The sequence below is a fragment of the Terrapene carolina genome, unplaced genomic scaffold (genome assembly GCF_002925995.2).
Source record: "Terrapene carolina triunguis isolate 2854851 unplaced genomic scaffold, T_m_triunguis-2.0 Scaffold192, whole genome shotgun sequence".
Classification (NCBI taxonomy): Eukaryota; Metazoa; Chordata; order Testudines; family Emydidae; genus Terrapene; species Terrapene triunguis.
The window spans coordinates 28,419,471-28,442,277 of record NW_020664543.1 but is presented as its reverse complement, the minus strand read 5'-3'; the positions used below and the strand labels follow the sequence as shown (position 1 = coordinate 28,442,277).

Here is a 22,807-nt window from a genome sequence, read left to right as displayed (position 1 = left end):
GAATATGGGAAATTGATATTTCATCCCCGCCTCCTATGGCTGACAGTCTGAGCACCTGTTGATGATCCAAATTTTTGATTATCTGATCTGGCCCTGGTCCCAGTTAGATCGGATAAATTGGATTCCACTGTATATCAATAAAACATTGGGTTCAACTAATACCTATATATATTGGGGCTAGGGAAACGAAAGTTCAGCCTTTCATTTTAATCACAGAAAAATGTGGAGTTTTACGTTTTTTTATTGGAGAATTTTGTTTTTTTATCACAGTAAACTAGGAGCCCTGGTCATGAATGTCAGGAGGCCCGGCCGTAAGATCTCTGTGGCAGGGAACTGTCTCCCCGCTCCAGAGGACAGTTAGGAAGCAGTTTGGGGACCAAGGAGTCAAGGTTGTGGATGCATCTCCTGTTTCCATCTCTGTGTGTGGGCAGGCTCCGAAGGGGCAGGACTTTCTTTGGGAGCAGTGAGGATGTAGTTCCCTACCCCAGTAATGTGGGCAGAAACAAGTTGGCTCCTTGTCCTATTTTACACTCCACCCCCCCCCAATGTGACAGATTTCTGTTACCAATCTGCCTGAGGCATCAGGTGATCAGGCTGAGGCCACAGGATTGTTTGGGAAGGAGATGAAGAAACACACCAAGTGTCTAAGTTTTAAAGCTTTATTAATAAAATAATAAAATAACAGGGGAGAGTGCTGGGGGGGGGGGTTCCCCATGTTACTCAGAGGAAGGAAGAAAGCGTTAGTGCCCCAAGCCCTAACCCATTTTCATACTCACACCTGCACTACCCGAGGCTGGCCAAGCCTGGGTGTAACGTAAGAAGAAGAGGGGGAGGGGTGGATGGGAGTTCTTGTCCTGGGCCCAGGTTGTCCAGGGTCCACTGTGATCTCCAGCTTGCTTTGGCTTTTGGGAGGGTTTTTAAGTCCTGGGTTCCTTTGGGGGTGTTTTGTTTAGGGGCCTCTCTGCTCCTGATGCTTTTGTACCAGTTAAAACCGGCTTTTTGTCGTCTCCTTAACTTTCCCAAAACACTTTGTTGTTTTTTTTGGGGGGGGGGGGGGGGGTTTTTTTTTTTTTTTTTTTTTTTTTGGTGGTTTTTTTGTTGTTTTGGGGGGGGGGGGGGGGGGCTGGCCTTTGCTTGTCTCGCTTGTTATGAGCTGCCTCTGCAGGTCTGTTTAGCTGCATCTTCCTTTCTCATGGCTGGTTGGTGGATTCCAGGCCCCCATCTTTCTCGGCAGGCAACCAAGCGTTGGCTGTGAACTGTGGCCTTGGGCTGGAGTCAGTGCCTTATTTTCTGACTGAGTGAGCTGGAGTGTCGAGTTAACCCATTCTCTGCTTTCTTCCTTCTTCCCCCTCTGGCCTCTCGTACCCTGCAAAGGAATCTTCCATTCCACACTCACACCTTTGACCCTCCCCCAAAATGCCCTGCGATGCTTGCAACAGCGTTATCAACATACAATGCTGATCTGCCTCCCCCAGAGGGACCCCTGGAGGGAGGGGGCCATTGGGGTGTGACACTACCCCACATCCCAGATCTCCAACTCCAACCCCACATCACAGCAACAGGGATGCAGATTAGATTTATGTTCCAGCTAAACCAGGCAGTTAATACTGCTGCAATATCTAAATGTTGCCTTTAGGGATTTGTCAGAGTTCCCTCCCCACTCTGAACTCTGGGGTACAGATGTGGGGACCCGCATGAAAGACCCCCTAAGCTTATTTCTACCAGCTTAGGTTAAAACTTCCCCAAGGCACAAATCCTTTCCTTGTCCTTGCTGCCACCACCAAGTGATTTAGACAAAAGTCCAGGAAAAAGGGCCACTTGGAGTCCCTGTTTCCCCAAAATATTCCCCCAACCCTTTCACCCCCTTTCCTGGGAGGCTTGAGAAAATAATATACTAACTAATTGGTTACAAAGTGAGCACAGACCAAACCCCTGGGTTTTAGGACACTGAAAATCAATCAGGTTCTTAAAAGAAGACTTTTATTTAAAAAAAAAAAGTAAAAGAATCACACCTGCAAAATCAGGATGGAAGGTAACTTTACAGGGTAAATAAAAAGATTTAAAACACAGAGAATTCCCCTCTGACTCTGCTTTCCAGTTACAAAACAGCAATGAAATTTCCTCTTAGCATAGGGAAAATTCACAAGCAAAAACAAAAGATAATCTAATGCATTTCCTTGCCTTTACTTACAATTTCTGTAATTTTAGATGTATCATTTCAGGTATGTTTACAGGAGATGTTTTACCTGCTTGGTGTCTCTCTCTGTCCAGAGAGGGAACAAACAAAGAGAGCACAAACAAAACCTCCCCACCCCCAGATTTGAAAGTATCTTCTTTCCTTATTGGTCCTTTTGGTCAGGTGCCAACCAGGTTATTTGATCTTCTTAACCCCTTACAGGTAAAGGAGGGATTTTATGCTACCCTTAGCTGTATGTTTATGACAGGATTATTGCATGAATGGGGACAGTTACCACCACTTGGTGCTATTGTTTTAGGCTGGCTGCAAACTCAGGCAGACAAATCTGCATCAGTCCCACTCCCTTCACATTTTCAAGGGTTTCTTTGCATACGTGAGAGCTGGTGGGCATACTGTTTATTTTAAAGTGAAGTTAAGATTCTGGAGCAGATTTATGTTTTTAGCAGGGGACAGAATTTAAGGAGCTGCTTGGGGAATCCTCCGACACTGTCCCCAGGGCAGCACATTCCCCCAGCAGTGCGGGGACTAGGCAGAGGCAGAAACTGGCTTTTCCTCTTCCTGCTCCTCACCTTGTCCCAAGAAAGTCAATCTGCCCTGGGGTGCTGCACAGGGAATGTGGCTGGGCAGGGCTGGGAGCCGGGAACCTCCCTTCCCACTGATTGCTCCTGCTGCCCCTGCCAATCTCTCCTCCCATCTCCCTCCTGCCCCCTCTCCTCGGGCTGGGAGACTCAGTCCCTGGCCCGGTCCCAGGGCGTTCGCTCTCTTGGAGGTGGCTCGGCTCCTGCAGGGGCTCAGGGGAGCAGAGCCTGGGGGGTGGGTCAGGGAAGGCAGCAGCTCTGGGACTTGCAGACCCCCGCCCTCTGCAGCAGCAGAGCTGGGGCGAAGAGGGGCCGTTGGTGCAGAGTCACTTTCCTGCCCGGTCCCAGCCCTTTCCCCCGGGTCTCTCCTCTCACCTGGAGTCTGCGGCTCAGAGGCTGGTGTCAGCAGAGTCCGGGGCTTCCTCCGGGGCTGGTTCCAGCCCCCGGAGAAAGTCACGCTCCGGCTGGGCACGGAGGCGCATTAATGCAGATCTCTCCCTAACTACCATTGCCCTTCCCTTTTCCTCAACAAAGCTCTTCCCTGCAGAAATGTCGGGATTGCAACCTCCCCCCGCAACTCACTCACAGGCTGAAGACAGGTCCCCAAAACTCTTCAGCTGCTGTGACACAAACTCACCTGACGCCCAGGTGCCCCAGAACATCAGGAAGTGAGACCACAAATAACACAGGGGACAAATGGGAACCTACCCTCCCCCACCTCCAGCGGTGCCAACCAGTCCTCCCCCAAACACCATGGCCCTTCTTGCTTCTTTACTAATGGGCCATTGGAGCTTGAGTTTACAGCAAATCAACCACCCCACGCTTCCCCCTGGATCTTCCAGATTCCGTCTTGTTCCTGAACAGAGAGGATCCTGCAGAACAAATAAACACCCAAGCCCTGCTGCTATCTAGGGCTACAGGCAGCCCGCTGGACCATTGGGACTCTTCTGCTGTGAGGGATTCTCCTGTGTCCCCACAGAAACACCCCAGACTCCCAGTGTCTCCTTATTTTCATTGGCTGGATCCACGGAGAGGGGAGGCCAGTGCTGATGTGGCCATAATATCTAGACTCACCTGTAAGTATCCCCTGGGGCCTGGCTTCATGGGAGTGGCGAGCTTCCCAGCTTTGTGGGAGCCGAGCCCCCCAGGAACTGAGGAGCACCTGCCCGAGCGTGGGCAGCCTGGTGAGGAGGTTGAAACGTCGTGAGAACTGACTGAATACAGCCAGGGAATTTGCGTTTATAACTCTGGGATGTCTGACAATCAGTTACAGGGTGGAATTCATGCCTGGGACAGGGGCCAATCAATGGTCTGAAAACACAGCTTTTGTGAGACTTAGTGCACAGCCCTGACGGGGGTGCCCGGGGTGGGGTGGTTGCTATGAATTGTACGACGGGAGCACCTCAAGGCGTTGAGAACCGGCCCCCATTGTGTCGCGATGTGCAGACCCCGAGAGGGTCCCTGCCCCAGATAGCTCACAGTCTAAACAGAGCAGGCAGGATTATTACCACCATTGTGTGTCACGCAGGGAAATTGAGGCACATACAGATTAGGTGACTGGCCTGAGGTGATACAGGGAGGCTGAGAGAGCGGTCCCAGCCCAATGCCACAACCAGCCTTCTTGCTACAGACTCCAGGACTGTGACCCCTCAGCTCAATTGCTTAGAAGGGGAGTGGGCCAGAAATGACTGAACCCATAACAGTCAATCTGGTCCAGTTACACATGGGCTTACTAGTTCTTTTCCTGGGCCCGCCTGGGGCATGTGTCTTCGAAGAAACGTTCTTCTGTTGTTAAGTCTGTGATGTGGTTTCTTTTGTGCAGGGAGGGGCAAGCAGTTAGGGGAAGCTTGCAATCTGCCTTCATCTCTCTTAACTAGTAACTTCTGGGGGAAGACTTGCTCCTGGGGAAACAGACTCTGGAGTTTGCACTGAGAGTCCTGAAGAGGGTGGGCGGGGGGGGGGAGGAAAAGGGGGTTGCCTGCATGCTGTTTGTGACCACCTCTGCTCCAGGACTGATGTATATAATGTAATTACAAAGTCCCAGAGCAATGTGCTTCCTGCTGCCATTCCAGGCTCCATGCAGCCTCCCTGTGGCCAGGCTCCCATCAGCCCCAGGGCACTTATATGTTGGGGATCCCCTTTGATAATCCTGGGTTCCAGTAGTGTCCCTACCGCCAGCACCCCCTGCACAGGTGTTTGTTACAGAATGTATGAACTGCAGGTGTATTCCTACATTGATGCATGTGACCTGAGTGTTTCATTGTTTCCACACTTTTTATTGGGTAGCTTTTTTATTTAAAAAAAACTCCTAATAACCCTGGGAGTTATTTTTTGCTAACATTTGCTACTTACATAACAAGCGGCCAGATCTCCAACAGTGTTCAGCTTGTACATAGACCATCCCGCGCGCTGAGCTAGTCAGAAAATCTGGCCCTGCTTGTGGGTGCTTTGGCCCATACAACTTCATGGGATGAAGTCTCCTAAATCTGCTCCTTTCTAAGCTCGCACCCCTCTGTCCCCATCAGAAGTAACTTTGGAGTCTCCTCTCTGGATCCCCATTACAGCAGATAGTGGCTCTAAGTCATACAGAGATGGGGTTAGGTCCTCGGACATCAGCCCTTGCTAGACGTTGGAGAATCAGCATCCCACGTTTGATTTCAGCTGCAGACATCAGTGCTTAGATTAGTGCATAGACTTCGTGCTGGCCCTCTGTTCAGAGAGGAATTATAGCTGGGGCCTCCAAAGGAGCTTAAGGGAATTAGGCACTCGTATGTATTGACTTGACCCTGCTGGCCATGAATATGCAAGCCTAGGCACCTGAAATTCATTGATGTCAATGGGTGCTGGGTACCTAGAAGCTTTTGAAAATCCCACTAGGTACCTAAATTCCTTTAAAAATCTGGCCCTATGCGCTGAAGTTTCCTCCTCAGTCCAAGGGTTACATGCACCAGCCCAGCTAAATAATGCTCAGCCTGTAAGGGCATATCTGCACGATGCTGTAGGCGGTGAGAAGCCTCCAGCACAGAACAGCGAACGCCTAGCCCCCACCATCCGGACGTGAGAGCAATGCAATGCCGTCTCCTAGATGGCGCAGTCCGAGCAATGATTGAGAGCTCAGCACAGACCAACACAGGTCTCAGAGGCACCATACAGACTGAGCTGCTGACACCCATGAGGATCTGAGAAGTCATAGAATATCAGAGTTGGAAGGGACCTCAGGAGGTCATCTAGTCCAACCCCCTGCTCAAAGCAGGATTAATCCCCAGACAGATTTTTACCCCAGTTCCCTAAATGGCCCCCTCAAGGATTGAACTCACAACCCTGGGTTTAGCAGGCCAATGCTCAAACCACTGAGCTATCCTCCCGTGTCTCAGGGACTGTGTCAGCTAGCTGGGTGTGTGGCCCAGGGGCTGTATGTTGTTTTTGTCTTGGGGGACGGGGTGGAGTGATAGGATCAAGGGGAACCCCTTTCTTAGTGCTGAAATCCAACACCCACAGGAGCTTATTGATCATGAAAGCTTCCCTTGCTCAAACCCTCTGGCATGCAGAGATATGTGAAGGAAAAGGGCCTCAAATTCTACACATCAAAAGGGTTCAGGCCTCATGTGTCCCTTGTCCAAGGACTCACACAGAAAACAGTATGTCAGCATCGACAGCAAAACTGCCATTGTTTGGCACAGTCTCTCTCTCCCCACAGGTCACAGTGACAAGGGCTCTTTGCTACTTTTCGAAAAACAATAACAAAACCCCACTAACTTATTACTGAACGATTGTTGCTTCAGAAAACTAGCTTATGCAAAAGGCCGGGATGGAAAAATATTTACCAAAGTGATTCCTGAGTTGACTCCATTACCAATAACAACAAAAAAGTCAATAAGGAGGCATCAAAGGCAAATTCACTTGCACAAACTCTTGAGGGCGAACTCTCAGAAGAAGGTGAGGGAGAGAACAGTGTCTCGGCAGATGACTCATGCACCATACGCCCTCTGTCCAAAAGGGCTCACACATACAGCTGTGAAAACAGAGCCCTGGCCCAAGCAGATGTCTCACCCACCATGTGCCCTCTGTCCGGAGTGCTCACGCAGGCAGCTGTGTATGCGGCCACAAGATCAGCTATCCTTGCAGGGAGCCTTGTCCCCTCAGATACCCAGAGCAGCTCGGCTGGATCTAAGTAGGGCACTTATAGCGCTTCTCCCCCGTATGGGTCCTGTGGTGTCGGATGAGGTCCGAGCTGCGGTAGAAGCTCTTCCCGCACTGGGCACAGGCGTAGGGGCGCTCGCCAGTGTGGATGCGCTGGTGGGTGACGAGGTTGGAGCTCTGGCTGAAGCTCTTGCCACAGTCGGGACAGGTGTAGGGTCGCTCGCCCGTGTGCACGCGGTGGTGGGTGATGAGGGTGGAGCTCTCGGTGAAGCTCTTGCCGCAGTCAGGACAGGTGTAGGGGCGCTCGCCGGTGTGAGTGCGCTGGTGGCAGATGAGGGTGGAGCTGTCCACGAAACTCTTGCTACACTGGGGGCACTGGTAGGGGCGCTCCCCAGTGTGGACACGCTGGTGCCGCATGAGGGAGGAGCTGTCATTGAAGCTCTTCCCGCACTGGGTGCACTTGTAGTGCTTCTCGCCGGTGTGGATGCGCCGGTGCCGCAGCAGGGTGGAGTTCTCGCTGAAGCTCTTCCCACAGTCGCCACAGATGTAGGGCTTCTCGCCGGTGTGGATGCGCCGGTGCCGCAGCAGGGCTGAGCTCCAGATGAAGTTCTTCCCGCAGTCCCGGCAGGCGTAGGGCATGTCGCCCATGTGGACCCGCTGGTGCTGCACGAAGTAGGAGCTGTCGCTGAAACTCTTGCCGCACTCCCCGCAGACGTAGGGCCGCTCGCCCGTGTGGGTCTTCTGGTGCCGCACGTGGGTCGAACGGATGCTGAAGCACTTCCCGCACTCCTCGCACCGGTAGGGCTTCTCGCCCGTGTGGGTGCGTTGATGCTTGATGAGGGTGGAGCCGTGGCTGAAGCGCTTCCCGCAGTCGGGGCACTCATATGGCTTCTCGCCAGTGTGGATGCGCCGGTGTGCGATCAGCGCTGAGTTCTGGTTGAAGCTGTTCCCACACTCGGGGCACTTGTAGGGTCTCTCCCCAGTGTGAATCCGCCGGTGGATGATGAGGGCTGAGCTGCTGCTGAAGCTTTTCCCGCAGTCCTCACACCAGTAGGGCCGCTCCCCAACATCTTTGAGCTGATTGATACCTCTGCCCGGGTGGGATGATCTGCTCTTCCCTGTCCCTCGAGGGTTTCCCTGCTCAGGACTCTGGGAAACATCCCCTTCGGCTCTTCCCGATACCACGCCATGTGGTTCCACTGGCTCAGGACCTTCCTGCTGAGGGGTCTCCTCCTCACTCTCACTCCCCGTACCATCACCTGCTGGGACAGAGAGAGAATGCAGACAGGAGTCAGGCCCTGTGCCGGGGGAAAGGGAACCTCAGAGTGGGAGGAAGAAACCCAAATAACTACTGGAGAGAGAAAAATCAGGAGAGAGTTCCTTGGCCACAAACCATCCTTCCTGCTGCAATGGTTTTCTGGCTGATGTAACCAATTCCTCACCTGTGCAGACATCACTTAGGAGTTCCGGTTCCTCAGACTCCTGCAGATCTGGGGTCCACAGCTTTTTCCTCTGCTCCATCCAGGAGATCACATCAGGCTTGGTGGTGGGAAATCCTGCTTGAGGGAAAGAGAACAGGCAAGATCAGGGCTTGCGACATAGCCAGAGAATATTTATTATAGAGACGTGATTTTAACCCCATCTCTGTGCTGGGAAGTTGGGAGAAAAGGTCCATGGACACGCTCTGGGAGAGTCAGATGTCTGCTGGCGGATGTGTTGTGTCACTATCGCAGATTCAGAGATTCCAAAGCCAAAAGGGACCATTGTGTTCATCTAGACTGACCTCCTGTATAACACAGGCCAGAGAACTGCCCCCAAATAATTCCTAGAGCAGAGCTGATAGAAAAACACTCAATCCTGATTTTAAAATTCTCAGTGATGGAGAATGCACCATGAACCTTGGTAAATTGTTCCAATGCTTAATTACTCTCACTGTTAAAATGTACACCTTATATCTAGTCTGAATTTCTCTAGCTTCAGCTTCCAGCCAATGGATTATGTTAGACTCTGCTCTGCTAGAATGAAGAGCTCATTATTAAACATTTGTTCCCCATCTAGGTACTTATAGACTGTGATCAAGTCACCCCTTCACCTTCTCTTCCGTCTGAGCTCCTTGAGTCTATCACAATAAGGCAGGTTTTTAAATACTTTAGTCATTCTTGTGGCTCTTCTCTGAACCCTCTCCAATTTACTAACATCCTTCTTGAATTGTGGGCACCAGAACAGGACACATACATAATATTCTCTAATATAATACAATATTAAAATTTACATATGCCTATAAGTGATGAGTCGAAGTGAGACACTGACATTGTCAAAATGAAACGGCTTGACTTTCTCTCATTGAAAATTTAATTGAAATGGACACGTTCTGGTGAGACATTTTGATTTTGATGAAATGGCATTTTTTGACGGAAAACTGTTCAGTTGCAAATTTTTTGACCAGCTCCAACCATGGATGTGTCCTTGAATCTCCTCTCCCAGGGGAAGGGGAGTGAAAGGGACAGTCACTCTTTGTAACACACGCACACACACTGTGGGGCTGATCCCCATGAAACCTAAGGGAGTGGAAAAGGACCCCGAGTAGAACCCAAGCCAGCTGCTTCAGGGACCCCACAGCTTCTAACACCTGAGGGGACAGGAACCCTTCCTTATGACATCCCTGTAGAGGGGCTCTCTGACCTGGGTCCATCAGAGCCCACTGCTGCTCACTGAAATACACACATACCTCCTCGAAGGTCACTGGCTCCTGGAACAGCAAGAATCCCCCACTCAGTGAGCCACAGTCCCACCCGCTCAGTTACTGGCGCCCTGAGTGCCCCGTATTAAATACATCTCAGCAGCTCATTTCCTTCTCAGCACCTTCTGTTCTTTCAGATTCATTGTTCCCCCCTCCTCACCAGCAGCCCCTGACCATCCCCTACCTGAGCCGGCTGCTCTGCAGCCATTTCCTGTCCCCGAATCCCTGGAGGACGGTTTGATCTGGAGTGAAACCTGGGCGTTATCCTGCAGCCTGTCAGGGTGAGAAGGGCGATTGGGGAGGTTTCAGAAGTGGCTTTCATCCATTTCTCACCCTATCCCCTTTCTGTGGACACAGGAATGAAGTTCACAGAGCGTTCAGCCTCCAGCCACCTGAGCACACCTATGCAGGGGAGCAGCAGACTATCATAAACTGGGCTGGCAGCACCACCTATTATTAAGATTGCCCAGTGCACCCTGTTTTAAGAAGCTGTTTTCAGTGGCTTATAACTTTGCCAAACATAAACTGTTTGGCCTGATGTTTTCAATGCCAGATCTCTGCCTCAGGATGAAATAGTTGGGAAAATTTCAGCCAAAACAGTCCAGCCATTTCTGAGACTGAGGCTAGGAAAAAATACGTGGTTTTGCCCATGCTGAAAAATTTGGACACCCTTTTCTTTGAAAAGCTCAAGCGCCCCCCATGCTTTGGAGTAGGGTGTTGTAATGCAACTTGTGTGCCTTTTGCCATGCCCGGGAAAATGCAGCCGCAATTGGCTAATGTATATGCCTTTGCGCTGCCTCTAACCCAATCTACAGAACTCAGCGCTGACATGAGGCAGAACTGATTCCTCTGGGTACACGTCATGCACCCCTCCTCCTATCACAGTGACAGCTCCGACAGCCTGCTCCAGTTAACCCCTACACCAGTCAGTGCAGCTGCACCTAACGCAGCAAATTCAGGTGGGGTGCATGCTGGACTACAAATCTATGGAATAAAACCCAATGTCTCTCGGTCCCCTTCATGTCTCCTTTGTATGGCAGCACTGTTATTGAACCCACTCCAGTGCATAGGGCCAGCTCTGGGGGCCAGAGTTATGGCAAATGTAATCCAAAACAGCCATTGCAAGCACACTGGGCCAGAGAAAGGTGAGGAGTAACAAATTGAGACAGGGAGACCCCCATACACCAGAATTTGCTACCACTGGCCCCAGGGGATGAAGGTAGAAAATTCTAACAGGGTAGCACAGAATGATACACCCGTTGTGTCAGATATTAATACCAGAAGCAAACTGGGACAGGCAGCAGTTTGTGACCCTCCACCTGACTCTCCTTGCAACTGCTGCTCCAGACCATGGTGGAGCTGGGCACCAGAACCGAGAGCAGGGAGCCTGTCTCCCCTACACTCACAGTGACCCCCTTCAGGCACTCACACAGCACCATGGAGGAAGTTGTATGATTAGAACGCAGTTGGAGCAAAGGCAGACCAGTCAGGGTGGGAGGGGGGAAGGAGCAGACTGGCACAAGGACTGGGACTGGATGTGGAGGGAGGGAAGCAGGGACTGGCTGGGCAAGGAGACTGGGAGCCATGGGGGAGACTGGGAGCCAATTAGGGAAATAGGGGGATTGGGAGCCAGCTGGCTGTTGAGAAACACTGAGGTCAGGAGAGGAGCTGGGAGGAGTGGGGGGAGACTGACATGGGCTGAACAGTCTGTCTAGGTTCTTGCACCCAGGTTCTATCTAATTCTTGACGCTTCTTTCTGCATAGCAGCTGTAAGACACGACCTTGCCTGTCCCACACACAGCTCAAACACCCCACCAGGCTCTCCATTACTGCAGCATCCTTTGCACCCGGAGCAGGGGGACTGGAAGCTGGGTTTCCCCCATGAGCACACTAAGCACTGGGCAGCAGAGACTGTTTTACCCTCTCACTGGCCCAATGAAAATTTAAATAGTAATGCATGGCGGAGCAGCTGCCAGAATGCCCCATGGCCAGGGCACTCCCCTGAGAGGCAGGAAACCCTAATTAAAGTCTACACTTCCCCATCAGGCTGAGACAGGTGACCCAGGCTCATTTCTCTCAGCTTGGCTGAGTGCTCCAACCCCTTGGCTAGAGGGTAAGAAGAGGCAGAGGGAGGGGGCGGACTTAGGGACCTAGGTGTCCCCTAGAGGGACAGGGCTAAGGACTTACCCCTCTTCTCAGCATTTCCTATTGGATAGCTCAGGCTGGTTTCCCTGCTAGCGGAGCATGTTCCTAGTTGCCTTACTCTCTCCATTCATTATACAGGTGCCTAACTCAGGCCTGTGCCTTCCACTAGGCAGCAGGGCACCTGTACATCAGGCATTGCAACCCAGGTGGAAAGTGGTCTAAGAAAAGTGGGAGGCCTGTTGTAACCTGGGAACGGCAGCTTTGGTAAGACAGCACTCAAAGTGTGTCCCTCGGAGACCCGGCTTCATTAAGCTGCTGGAATCCTGTGTCCAGTTTGGGGGTCCACAATTCAATAAGGATGTTGATAAATTAGAGAAGGTTCAGAGCAGAGCCATGACAACGATTAAAGGATTAGAAAACCTGCCTTACAGTTCTGGCAAACTACCACCTGGCAATTTCCTGGTCCCAACTTCTCTGTAATTATCACAGGCATTGGAGCTGCATCTTGATTTAGAATCATAGAAGATTAGAGTTGGGAGAGACCTCAGAAGGTCATCTAGTGAAACCCCCTGCTCAAAGCAGGACCAACCCCAGCTAAATCATCCCAGCCAGGGCTTTGTCAAGCCAGGCCTTAAAAACCTCTAAGGATGGAGATTCCCTAGGTAACCCAGTCCAGTGCTTCACCACCCTCCTAGTGAAATAGTGTTTCCTAATATCCAACCTAGACCTCCCCAACTGCAACTTGAGACCATTGCTCCTTGTTCGGTCATCTGCCAGCACTGAGAACAGCCAAGCTCCACCCTCTTTGAAAACCCCCTTCAGGTAGTTGAAGGCTGCTATCAAATCCCCACTCACTCTTCCATTCTGCAGACTAAATAAGCCCAGCTTCCTCAGCCTCTCCTCATGAGTCAAGTGCCCCAGCCTCCTAATCATGCCCTCTGTTGGACTCTCTCCAATTTGTCCACATCCTTTCTGTAGTGGGGGATACAAAACTGTACACAATACTTCAGATGTGGCCTCACCAGTGCCATAGAAGGGAATAATCACTTCCCTCGATCTGCTGGCAATGCTCTTACTAATGCAGCCCAATATGCTGTTAGCCTTCTTGGCAACAAGGGCACACTGCTGACTAATATCCAGCTTCTTCTCCACTGTAATCTCCAGGTCTTTTTCTGAAGAACTGCCACTTAGCCAGACAGTCCCCAGCCTGTAGCCGTGCAACTGATTCTTCCGTCCTAAGTGCAGGACTCTGCACTTGTCCTTGTTGAACCTCGTCAGATTTCTTTTGGCCCAATCCTCCAATTTGTCTAGGTCACCCTCCAATATATCTACCTCTCCCCCCAGCTTAGTGTCATCCACGAACTTGCTGAGGGTGCAATCCATCCCATCATCCAGATCATTAATGGAGATGTTGAACAAAACTGGTGCCAGGACCGACCCCTGGGGCACTCTGCTTGATACTGGCTACCAACTAGACACCGAGCCATTGATCATTACCCGTTGAGCCCGATGCTCTAGCCAGCTTTCTATCCACCTTATAGTCCATTCATCCAATTCATACTTCTTTAACTTGCTGGCAAGAATACTGTGAGAGACCGTATCAAAAGCTTTGCTAAAGTCAAGGTATATCACAAATATTTAATAATGGGCTCTTCAATCTAGCAGAGAAAAGTCTAACATGAACCAATGGCTGGAAGTTGAAGCTAGAGACCCACAGACTGGAAATGAGGTGTAAATTTCTAACAGTGTGTGTAATTAACCACTGGAACAACTTATAAGAATTGTGGTGGATTCTCCATCCCTGACCATTTTTAAATCAAGACTGGGTATTTTTCTAAAATATCTGCTCTAGGAATTAGTTGGGGGCAGTTCTCTAGCCTGTGCTGTGCAGGAGGTCAGACTAGGTTATCACAATGGTCCCTTCTGACCTGAAAATGTAAGAAAAAAAAAATCTTTTGCCAAGTCTGCAACCCCTTGAGATGCTTCACTCCCCCCGCACGCACACACACTTTAAGCACTGTTTCCAATGTGGAGTCTAGTCCCTTTGTGGCTTTAGCCCTTGGAGACTCCAAGCAACGGAGAATCTGTTCCCTAGGTAATTGGTTTCCACAGATAATTACACGGACAGTTAAAAACTCTGCTCCTTAAAACAGGGGGATCGAAGACAGTATCTATGCAGGAGAAGCTTTCTGAGACTACAAGGCTCTGCAGTCGAGCAGACAAAGACAAAACAAGATCCAGTGGCTGGAGTTGGGAGTCAGTAAGTTCAAACAGGAAATGAGACGAGTGTGATCACAGTGAGGCATCGGAACAGAATACCAGCTGGCTGGGCTGGATATAGGGATCACTGGGTGAGGAGCTCTGATCCGTGTGATGCAGGAGGACAGGACAGATTATCACAATGGTCCCTTCTGGCCTTAAAATCGGTGATAATAAATATTTACGGTAACTACATCTAACCACTACAAACTGGATCACAGGTTAGAAAACACAAGTTCTTCCAGGTGAGAGCTGGGATCGATCCTTCTGCATCATGTTTTCAACTCTGGTGATACTTATTACTGTGAGTCTCACAATATTTAGAAAGCGACAAAGAGTCCTGTGGCACCTTATAGACTAACAAACTTATTGGAGCATAAGCTTTCGTGGGTGAATCTGACGAAGTGGGTATTCACCCACGAAAGCTTATGCTCCAATATGTCTGTTAGTCTATAAGGTGCCATAGGACTCTTTGTCGCTTTTTACAGATCCAGACTAACACGGCTACCCCTCTGATACTTGACACAATATTTAGAGTTCATCATACAGCCCCAGTTCCTGGAGTCTTGTGCTCATGTGTGAATCTCAGCTAGCTAGCTTGCTTTCTTGCTAGTTTCCAGCCCTTGTGGTTGGAAAGAAAACACGACCCTTTACAGGCTTGAAAAGCAAAAGATAAATAAAAAGAATCCAATGCGTGTTAGATTTTAAAATCATGTTTAAAAAAAAACACCTATCTTTTTGGACTCTGGCGCATGACTTTTTAGCATTTGGGGTCAGCAATTCCTTATGATATTTTGTAGCATTAACATTCTAGGTATGGAGTATGTACAAAAACCAGTCATCCTGCCAATATATTTCTAGAGGCTGAGCTGGCAAAGTTGATTGCTCGGAGCTTTGCCATTCCTGACTAATACAACCATTTCAAACAAACAGTCATGCCACGCCATGATGTTACTCCCTGGGGCTAAGTCAAACCTTGCTCCATCTGCAATCTGCTTCTCTCAGGGCCTCTTTCACTGAAGCCCAACAACAAAGAACACCTCGCAGACAAAGGCTCTCATCCCCAGTGCAGGCACAGTGCACAGAGATCCAAGTGCAATACCCCACAGAGCTCACTGCAGAGCGGTCACTTTGTTCTGCACCGACCCAGCCCCTCCCACCCACCGACATTTTAACCCCCCTCCGCAGTAACAGAGTCTCTGAACCAAGAGCTAGAAAAGAGCAGAATCCAAGGAGCTGCTTTGGGGGATCCCCCTGACACTGTCCCCAGGGCAGCGCATCCACCCAGCAGCGCGGGGACCAGGCAGAGGCAGGAACTGGCTTTTCCTCTCCCTGCTCCTCATCTTGTCCCAGGAAAGTCAATCTGCCCCGGGGTGCTGCAGGGAATGGGGCTGGCCAGGGTTGGGAGCCGGGAACCTCCCTCCCTACTGATTGCTCCTGCTGCCCCTGCCAGTCTCTCCCTCCTGCCTACTCTCCCCTGCCCTCGGGCTGGGACAGCTCCTGCAGGCGCTCAGGGGAGCAGAGCCTGGGGGGCGGGTCAGGGAGAGTGGGACTCGCAGACAGGAGGGGCCGCCTATCTAGGGTGACTAGATAGCAAGTGTGAAAAATTGAGACTTTTTTTGGGGGGGGGGGGACGACAGTGGGTATAGCTGCCCATATAAGACAAAACCCCTAATATCTTAGGACAGACCAGATAATATTAGGACGTTTTGTCACCCTATGCCCACCTCCAGCCCTTTCCCCCGGGTCTCTCCCCTCACCTGGAGTCTGCGGCTCAGGAGCTGGTGTCGGCAGAGCCCGGGGCTTGTTCCAGCCCCCGGAGAAAGTCCCCCCGGCTGGGCATAGAGGGGCGCTAGGGAAGGGCTCTCCCCGCACACACCCTGCTGGGGAGCAGCAGCTCAGTCTGGCTTTTGGACACTACAGATGAAGCAGCAGCTGTGACCCAGGAAGCTCAACCCCGGATCTGCTCAGCATAGAGATTGCAGTAACCAGCATCTTCCCTTCCTTGCAATAGCCAGAGCCCTCTGGTGGCCACAGCTCAGGAGCCCTGGGCACAGACGGGCTGCATGGCAGGAATCCGGCCAGAGACCTGCTTGTGCCTTAGCAATTACAAACCAATTTGGAAATTGGGAGGGAAACAAAAAAAAGGATTTTTTAATTTTCTTTTTGGGTTGTGAAATTTTCCATCCATAGTACAAGTGTAACGACACGAAACACAACCCTCCCGTTTTGCTACTGGGTGCGGTTTCTGCCACGCCTGTACTTTGACCCATCACCCTTTTACCTCCAATCGGGGATATTGCAGATTATGTATTCCTTAGGCCACCTGATTTTAAACCAAACTTTGCACCATCGATAATCTGTACAGTATTCCCTGATAACCAGAAACTTCTATGCTCAAACTCTGTTCCCTTTTTTTTTTTTAACATCTTAATAAAAATTTTAAATCTGTTGAAACTGGTCTAGGTCTAGGCGAGAGAATGTCTCAGGGCTGCCCGGGGGGGGGGGCAAGTGGTGCAATTTGCCCCAGACCCCGGGGGCCCCGCAGGGGCCGCCATGAATATGTCGGAGGCTCCCCCTGCATCCGTCTTCCCCCATCCCCCGGCGTCTCAGTGCGCCGTGTCCGGGAGCGGCCCTGGTGCGCTGCAGCTAAGCAGCTGGTATACATACCATTAAAGCATTTAATGTTTTTAAATAATGTATTTAGTGTATTTTCAAATTATTACAAAGCAAAGCAATTTTTGGGGCCCCTTCCATAAAAAAAAGTTGAAATACTATAGTAACATGTATTTGGAAATGTAAAAAATAACCAGTGAACTACATTCAAAAATTAATTTGTAATAATTTGAAAATACACTAAATACATTATTTAAAAACATTAAATGCTTTAATGGTATGTATACATTTGCAATTACATAATGGGCTGTTGCTGGGTGATGGTGAGGATGGGGTCGGGGGGGTGCCCCGCCCCTTACCATGGCGCTTACCCCCTCTCCTGGAGCCTCAGCGTGCTGCGACCAGGAGCGGCCCCGGACAGCGTTGGAGCCACCGCGCTGCAGTGCGCCAGGGCCGCTCCCGGACGCAGCACGCTGAGACACCGGGGGAAGACGGAGGTGGGGGCAGCCTCCGACATATTCGTGGGGGCCCCTGCGGAAAATTGCCCCACTTGGCCCCCCCCTCTGGGCGGCCCTGGCCCTGCAACACTTGTATAGGATAGAGAGGAGCTGCGGTGATTAAGCTTTGACAGGCTAGGAATTGGAGGCCTGTGCCTTTAAGACCCTAGTCTCAGGAACCCGCCTCCTGCTCCGAGGCTGACATGCAGCGTCCTGTGAGAAGAACAAAAACAGCCTCTGCCCCCCCCACACCCCTAGATTAGCGAGCACAGTGGGTGGCTCATCCCACGGGGTCACTGTCCCCCCCCTCTCCCCCTCTCTAAACGGGGGTTTTGTACCCGCACGGGGTCTGGCAGTGTCTCCCCCCCCCCCCCAGCTCAACCCCGGCTCTCACCCCCCACCACCGATTTTTCCCCTTCAGCCCCTCTTCTGCCGCTAGCTACAGTAGCTTGAACCCCCCAGGCCAGTAAAATTCTGCCCCCTGCTCAGACCCTGACAGCCCCCCGCTGCGATTTGCCCCCTTAATCCTTTTAAACCCCCCCAAAGAGGAGGCAGCAAATCGTAAGTAGAAGTAAGGGCAGAGAGAGGGCAGTGGCTACAAGGAAGGTTACTGGGCATGCTCAGTTTGAGTGAGCATGCTCAGTACAGATACAAAACTACTCAAGATAGTTAAATCCCAGTCAGACTGCAAATGGATCTCACAAACCTGGTTGACTGGGCAGATGGCAGATGAAATTCAATGTTGATAAATGCAAAGTATTGCACATTGGAAAACATAATCCCAATTATACATATAAAATGATGGGGTCTAAATTAGCTGTTACCACTCAAGAAAGAGATCTTGGAGTCATTGTGGATAGTTAGACTCATAGACTCATAGACTTTAAGGTCAGAAGGGACCATTATGATCATCTAGTCTGACCTCCTGCACAACGCAGGCCACAGAATCTCACCCACCCACTCCTGTAACAAACCCCTAACCTATGTCTGAGTTATTGAAGTCCTCAAATCGTGGTTTAAAGACCTCAAGGTGCAGAGAATCCTCCAGCAAGTGACCTGTGCCCCACGCTGCAGAGGAAGGCGAAAAACCTCCAGGGTCTCTGCCAATCTGCCCTGGAGGAAAATTCCTTCCCGACCCCAAATATGGCGATCAAATATGACCCTGAGCATGTGGGCAAGACTCACCAGCCAGCACCCAGGAAAGAATTCTCTGTAGTAACTCAGATCCCACCCCATCTAACATCCCATCACAGACCATTGGGCATATTTACCTGCTAATAATCAAAGATCAATTAATTGCCAAAATTAGGCTATCCCATCATACCATCCCTCCATAAACTTATCAAGCTTAGTCTTAGTTCTCAGAAAACATACACTCAATGTGCAGTGGCAGTCAAAAAAGCAAACACAATGTTGAGAATCATTAAGAAAGGGATAGATAATAAGGCAGAAAATATCACATTGCCTCTATATAAATCATGGTACACCCACATCTTGAATAGTGCGTGCAGATGTGGTCACCCCATCTTATATATATATATATAGGAATTGGAAAAGGTTCAGAAAAGGGCAACAAAAGTGATTAGGGAGAGATTAATACGACTGGGACTTTTCGGCTTGGAAAAAAGATGACTACGGGGGATATGATAGAGGTCTATAAAATCATGACTGATGTGAAGAAAGTAAATAAGGAAGTGTTATTTACTCCTTCTCATAACACAAGAACTAGGGGTCACCCAATGAAATTATAGGCAGTAGGTTTAAAAAACAAAAGGAAGTATTTCTTCACACAACGCAGAGTCAACCTGTGGAACTCCTTGCCAGAGGATGTTGTGAAGGCCAAGACACTAACAGGGTTAAAAAAAGAACTAGATAAATTCATGGAGGATAGGTCCATCAATAGCTGGTAGCTAGAATGGGCAGGGATGGTGTCCCTAGCCTCTGTTTGCCAGAAGCTGGGAATGGGCGACAGGGACCACTTGATGATTACCCGTTCTGTTCATTTCCTCTGAAGCACCTGGCATTGGCCACTGTCGGAAGACAGGATACCGAGCAGGATGGACCATTCGTCTGCCCAGTGTGATGGAGTGTGCATACCCCGCACCAGGTGAGAAAGGGTTAATCCCACACTGTGGGTGGAGGAAGTTCCACCCCTCAGACTGTGGTGGGCACGTTCCAACTGCTGTTTCAGTATAAAAGGGAGCAGGCTGAATGCTGAGGAGGAAGGATACTTGGTGGAGGCTCCAGCCCAGAAGCCGATACAGCCATTGCCTGTGGGAGCTGGAGAGCCCAAGAACTAGACCAGCGTCCCGTTGTCTACGGCTGACCATCTGGAATCAAAGTCCCAGGGAGTTACCTTTGCTGAGGGCCTGGAGACCCCAATGTCATATGGACCATGACTTCAGGAAGCAGGGTAGGTCCAGGGAGGGGGAGAGAGTTGTAACCTCCTGCAAAGCAGAGTCTGCCTGTTGCTGTATGATCCCCCCTGACTGGGTGGCAGACACATTTGCTACTAGCTGGTGGAGCAGGGAGGGCTCAGGTCCGCCCCCTCCCTGACTGTAACCGCCCCTGGGTTGTGGTCCCTGGCCACTAGACCACACAGCCCTGCACTCCAGGACCACTATATTGACTCTGGCCACTAGGCCATGCTGCCCTGCACTCAAGGGCCGCTATATATACTCTGGCTGCTAGCCCACGCCACCTTGCACTTGAGGGCTGCTATATTGACTCTGGCCACTAAGCAGCACTAGCTTGAGTCCCAGGACATTCTGGTAGACTGTAACCATGGTGCCATCACACCCACGATCCACACCAAAGAGGGATGGGGTGTTCATGCACCACCACACTAGTATGGGCATTCTTATTTTCTTAAGTCTTTGCTTTTATGTCTTGTGTGTGGCCTATGGAAAGCACCATGACTGCTCACCATGCATGTAGGAATCCCTGGGTGGGGATCTGGCCTGTGTTACACACGAGGTCAGCCTGGATGATCAGTGGTCCCTTCTGGCCTTGGAATCTATTGTAAGCAGAGTCAGGATGAGCTCTACCCTGACATCTGGTGGTGAATTATGGCGAGTGTGGAAAAGAACTCCAGGGGCTGATCTTGTTTGCATAGGCACACCCACCCGCCTGGCATGAGACAACAGCAACTGATAGTGGTTACTTTGGATGGGGTGGGATCTCCAATTTCTCTGTTATTGGGGCAGGAGGAATAAAGTTTTGTTACCCTGATTATGTGAATCAAGGACAATGAAACTGTTTTATGACAGAGTGTCTCACCATCACCTAAGTAGCACTCGCTAGACAAGGGACATGGATTCCACAACCTAGTGAATTGAGATGGATGGACTTCCTTCCTTTGAGGGTGTGAAACACCAATTGCACCATCTCCACTGTTGAATGTCAGAGCTAACTTTGATTCTATTAGGAGTCTAGTTACAGGCTGCTGAGCTGAGTTCACTTTGGGCCAATGGTACACCAGCACTGGGGCTCCCCTAGTATGAGCTGAAATCACAAAAGAGCTAAAGTTATTAAGAGCTGAGATCACTGAGTGCAGCATTAAATAGTGGGGGAGCCTGAAGCTATATTGCTAAGCGGCTGGCAGAGCAGTTTGCGGAGATGGCTAGAGCAGCTCACAGGTCGGTGAGCGGAGCCATTTGTGGAGACGGCTGGAGCGGTTTACAGGTTGGTGAGCGGAGCGGAGCAGCTTGTAGAGCAGAGCAGTTCGTGGGATGGCAGGAAGTGGACTGGCTCGTGGTGAAGACTGCGGCGGAACCCCACGGAGAGACGGCCGGCCGGCCTCAGATCACGTAAGGTGCCCCTTAACACCCTGTGTGCCCCCCCTTTTACTCTGGGGCTGCACTGACCAGGGACAGAGACTTTGGGGGTTGTTGGACTTTTGGGACTTTGGGTGTTTGCTGGACCCAAGAGACTTTGGGGGTGTTGGACTTTGGGGACTCTGGGTGATTTTTGGGTTGCTGGATTCAAGAACCAAAGGGAAAGGACACAGCCCAATTTGCTGGGGTGGGTCTTTTGCTCATGGTTTGTGTTATGAATCCTGTTTGTGGTGTTTTTCCAATTTAATGCTGATGTTGTTTACCTCATGTTATTAAACATTTTCTGCTACACTCAGACTCCGTGCTTGCGAGAGGGGAAGTATTGCCTCTTAGAGGCGCCCAGGGGGTGGTATGTAATTGTCCCAGGTCACTGGGTGGGGGCTCAAGCCAGTTTTGCATTGTGTTATTGAAACGGAACCCCTAGATACAGAACCCGGCCCTTGTTGCTGCCAACTTAGATGGGCAGAAGGGTTACACTATGATAACCACTGTAATTACATCAAACCAATTTACCTTGGATTACATGTTAAAAAACAGAAGCTTTCCCTAGCTGATAGCTGGGATTGATCCTTCTGCATCATGTTATCAACTGTTGTGCTTTTATTGTGTCTCACAATATGTAGAGTTTATCTTGCAGCCCCAGCTCCTGGAGTCATGTGCAGCACATGCTGATGTGTTTGCTGGACCAGAGCCTTATATAATAATGACTATGATATATTTATATTGCTGGTAGGGCTGTCGATTAATTGCAGTTAACTCAAGTGATTAACTCAAAACAAATTAACTCGATTAAAAAAATGAATCCTGATTAGTCAGTTTTAATTGCACCATTAAACAATAATAGAACATGCCAGATATGCTAAAACATTCGTATGCCCCTTCATTCTTCGGCCATCATATCAGAGGAGATGCTTCCATGCTGATACTTGTTTAAAAAATAATGCATTAATTAAATTTGTGACTGAACTCCTTGGGGGAGAATTGTACATCTCCTGCTCTGTGGTTTTACCTGTGTTCTGCCATATAGAAAGTGTTATGGCAGTCTCGGATGATGACCCAGCACATGTTGTTCATTTTCAGAACACCTCCACAGCAGATTTGACAAAACGCAAAGAAGGTACCAATGTGAGATTTCAACGATAGCTACGGCACTCGACCCAAGGTTTAAGAATCTGAAGTGCCTTCCAAAATCTGAGTGGGATGAGGTGTGGAGCATGCTTTCAGAAGTCTAAGAGCAACACTCTGAGCAGCAACTACAGAACCCAAACCACCAAAAAAGAAAATCAACTGTCTGCTGGTGGCATCTGACTCAGATGATGAAAATGAACATGCGTCAGTCTGCTCTGCTTTGGATAGTTATAGAGCAGAACCCATCATCAACATGGAAACATGTTCTCTGGAACGGTGGTTGAAGCATGAAATACTATTTCTTTATCTTTTTACAGTGCAAATATTTGTAATAAATAATATAAAAGGAGCACTGTACACTTCGTATTGTGTTGTAACTGAAATCAGTATTTGAAAATGTAGAAAACATCCCAAAATATTTAAATAAATGGTATTCTATTGTTTAACAGTGCAATTAAAACTGATTAATCATGATTATTTTTTTAATCTCACAATTAAATGCAATTCTTTAAGCGTTTGACAGCCCTAATTGCTGCAGTACCTGGAAGCCAGGGCCTCATGGTGCCATGGACTATACCAGGGTCGGCAACCTTTGAGAAGTGGTGTGCCAAGTCTTCATTAATTTAAGGTTTTACGTGCCAGTAATACATTTTACATTTACAGGGGCCGGC

At 49.8% G+C, this 22,807-nt stretch overlaps 1 protein-coding gene across 1 annotated transcript in view; it reads right to left on the bottom strand.

Annotated features, from left to right (window-relative positions):
* Nucleotides 1-9,966, bottom strand: part of LOC112108536 (zinc finger protein 850-like) — an 84,601-nt gene extending 74,635 nt beyond the window's left edge. The window contains exons 1-3 of the mRNA XM_026654494.2: nt 9,840-9,966; nt 8,358-8,471; nt 6,951-8,177 (exon numbers count right to left, since the gene is read on the bottom strand). Of these exons, the coding sequence (XP_026510279.2) occupies nt 6,951-8,177; nt 8,358-8,436 (1,306 nt within the window). The 5' untranslated portion in view covers nt 8,437-8,471; nt 9,840-9,966. The remainder of the gene's footprint in view (nt 1-6,950; nt 8,178-8,357; nt 8,472-9,839) is intronic.
* Between the last annotated feature and the right edge of the window lie 12,841 nt (nt 9,967-22,807).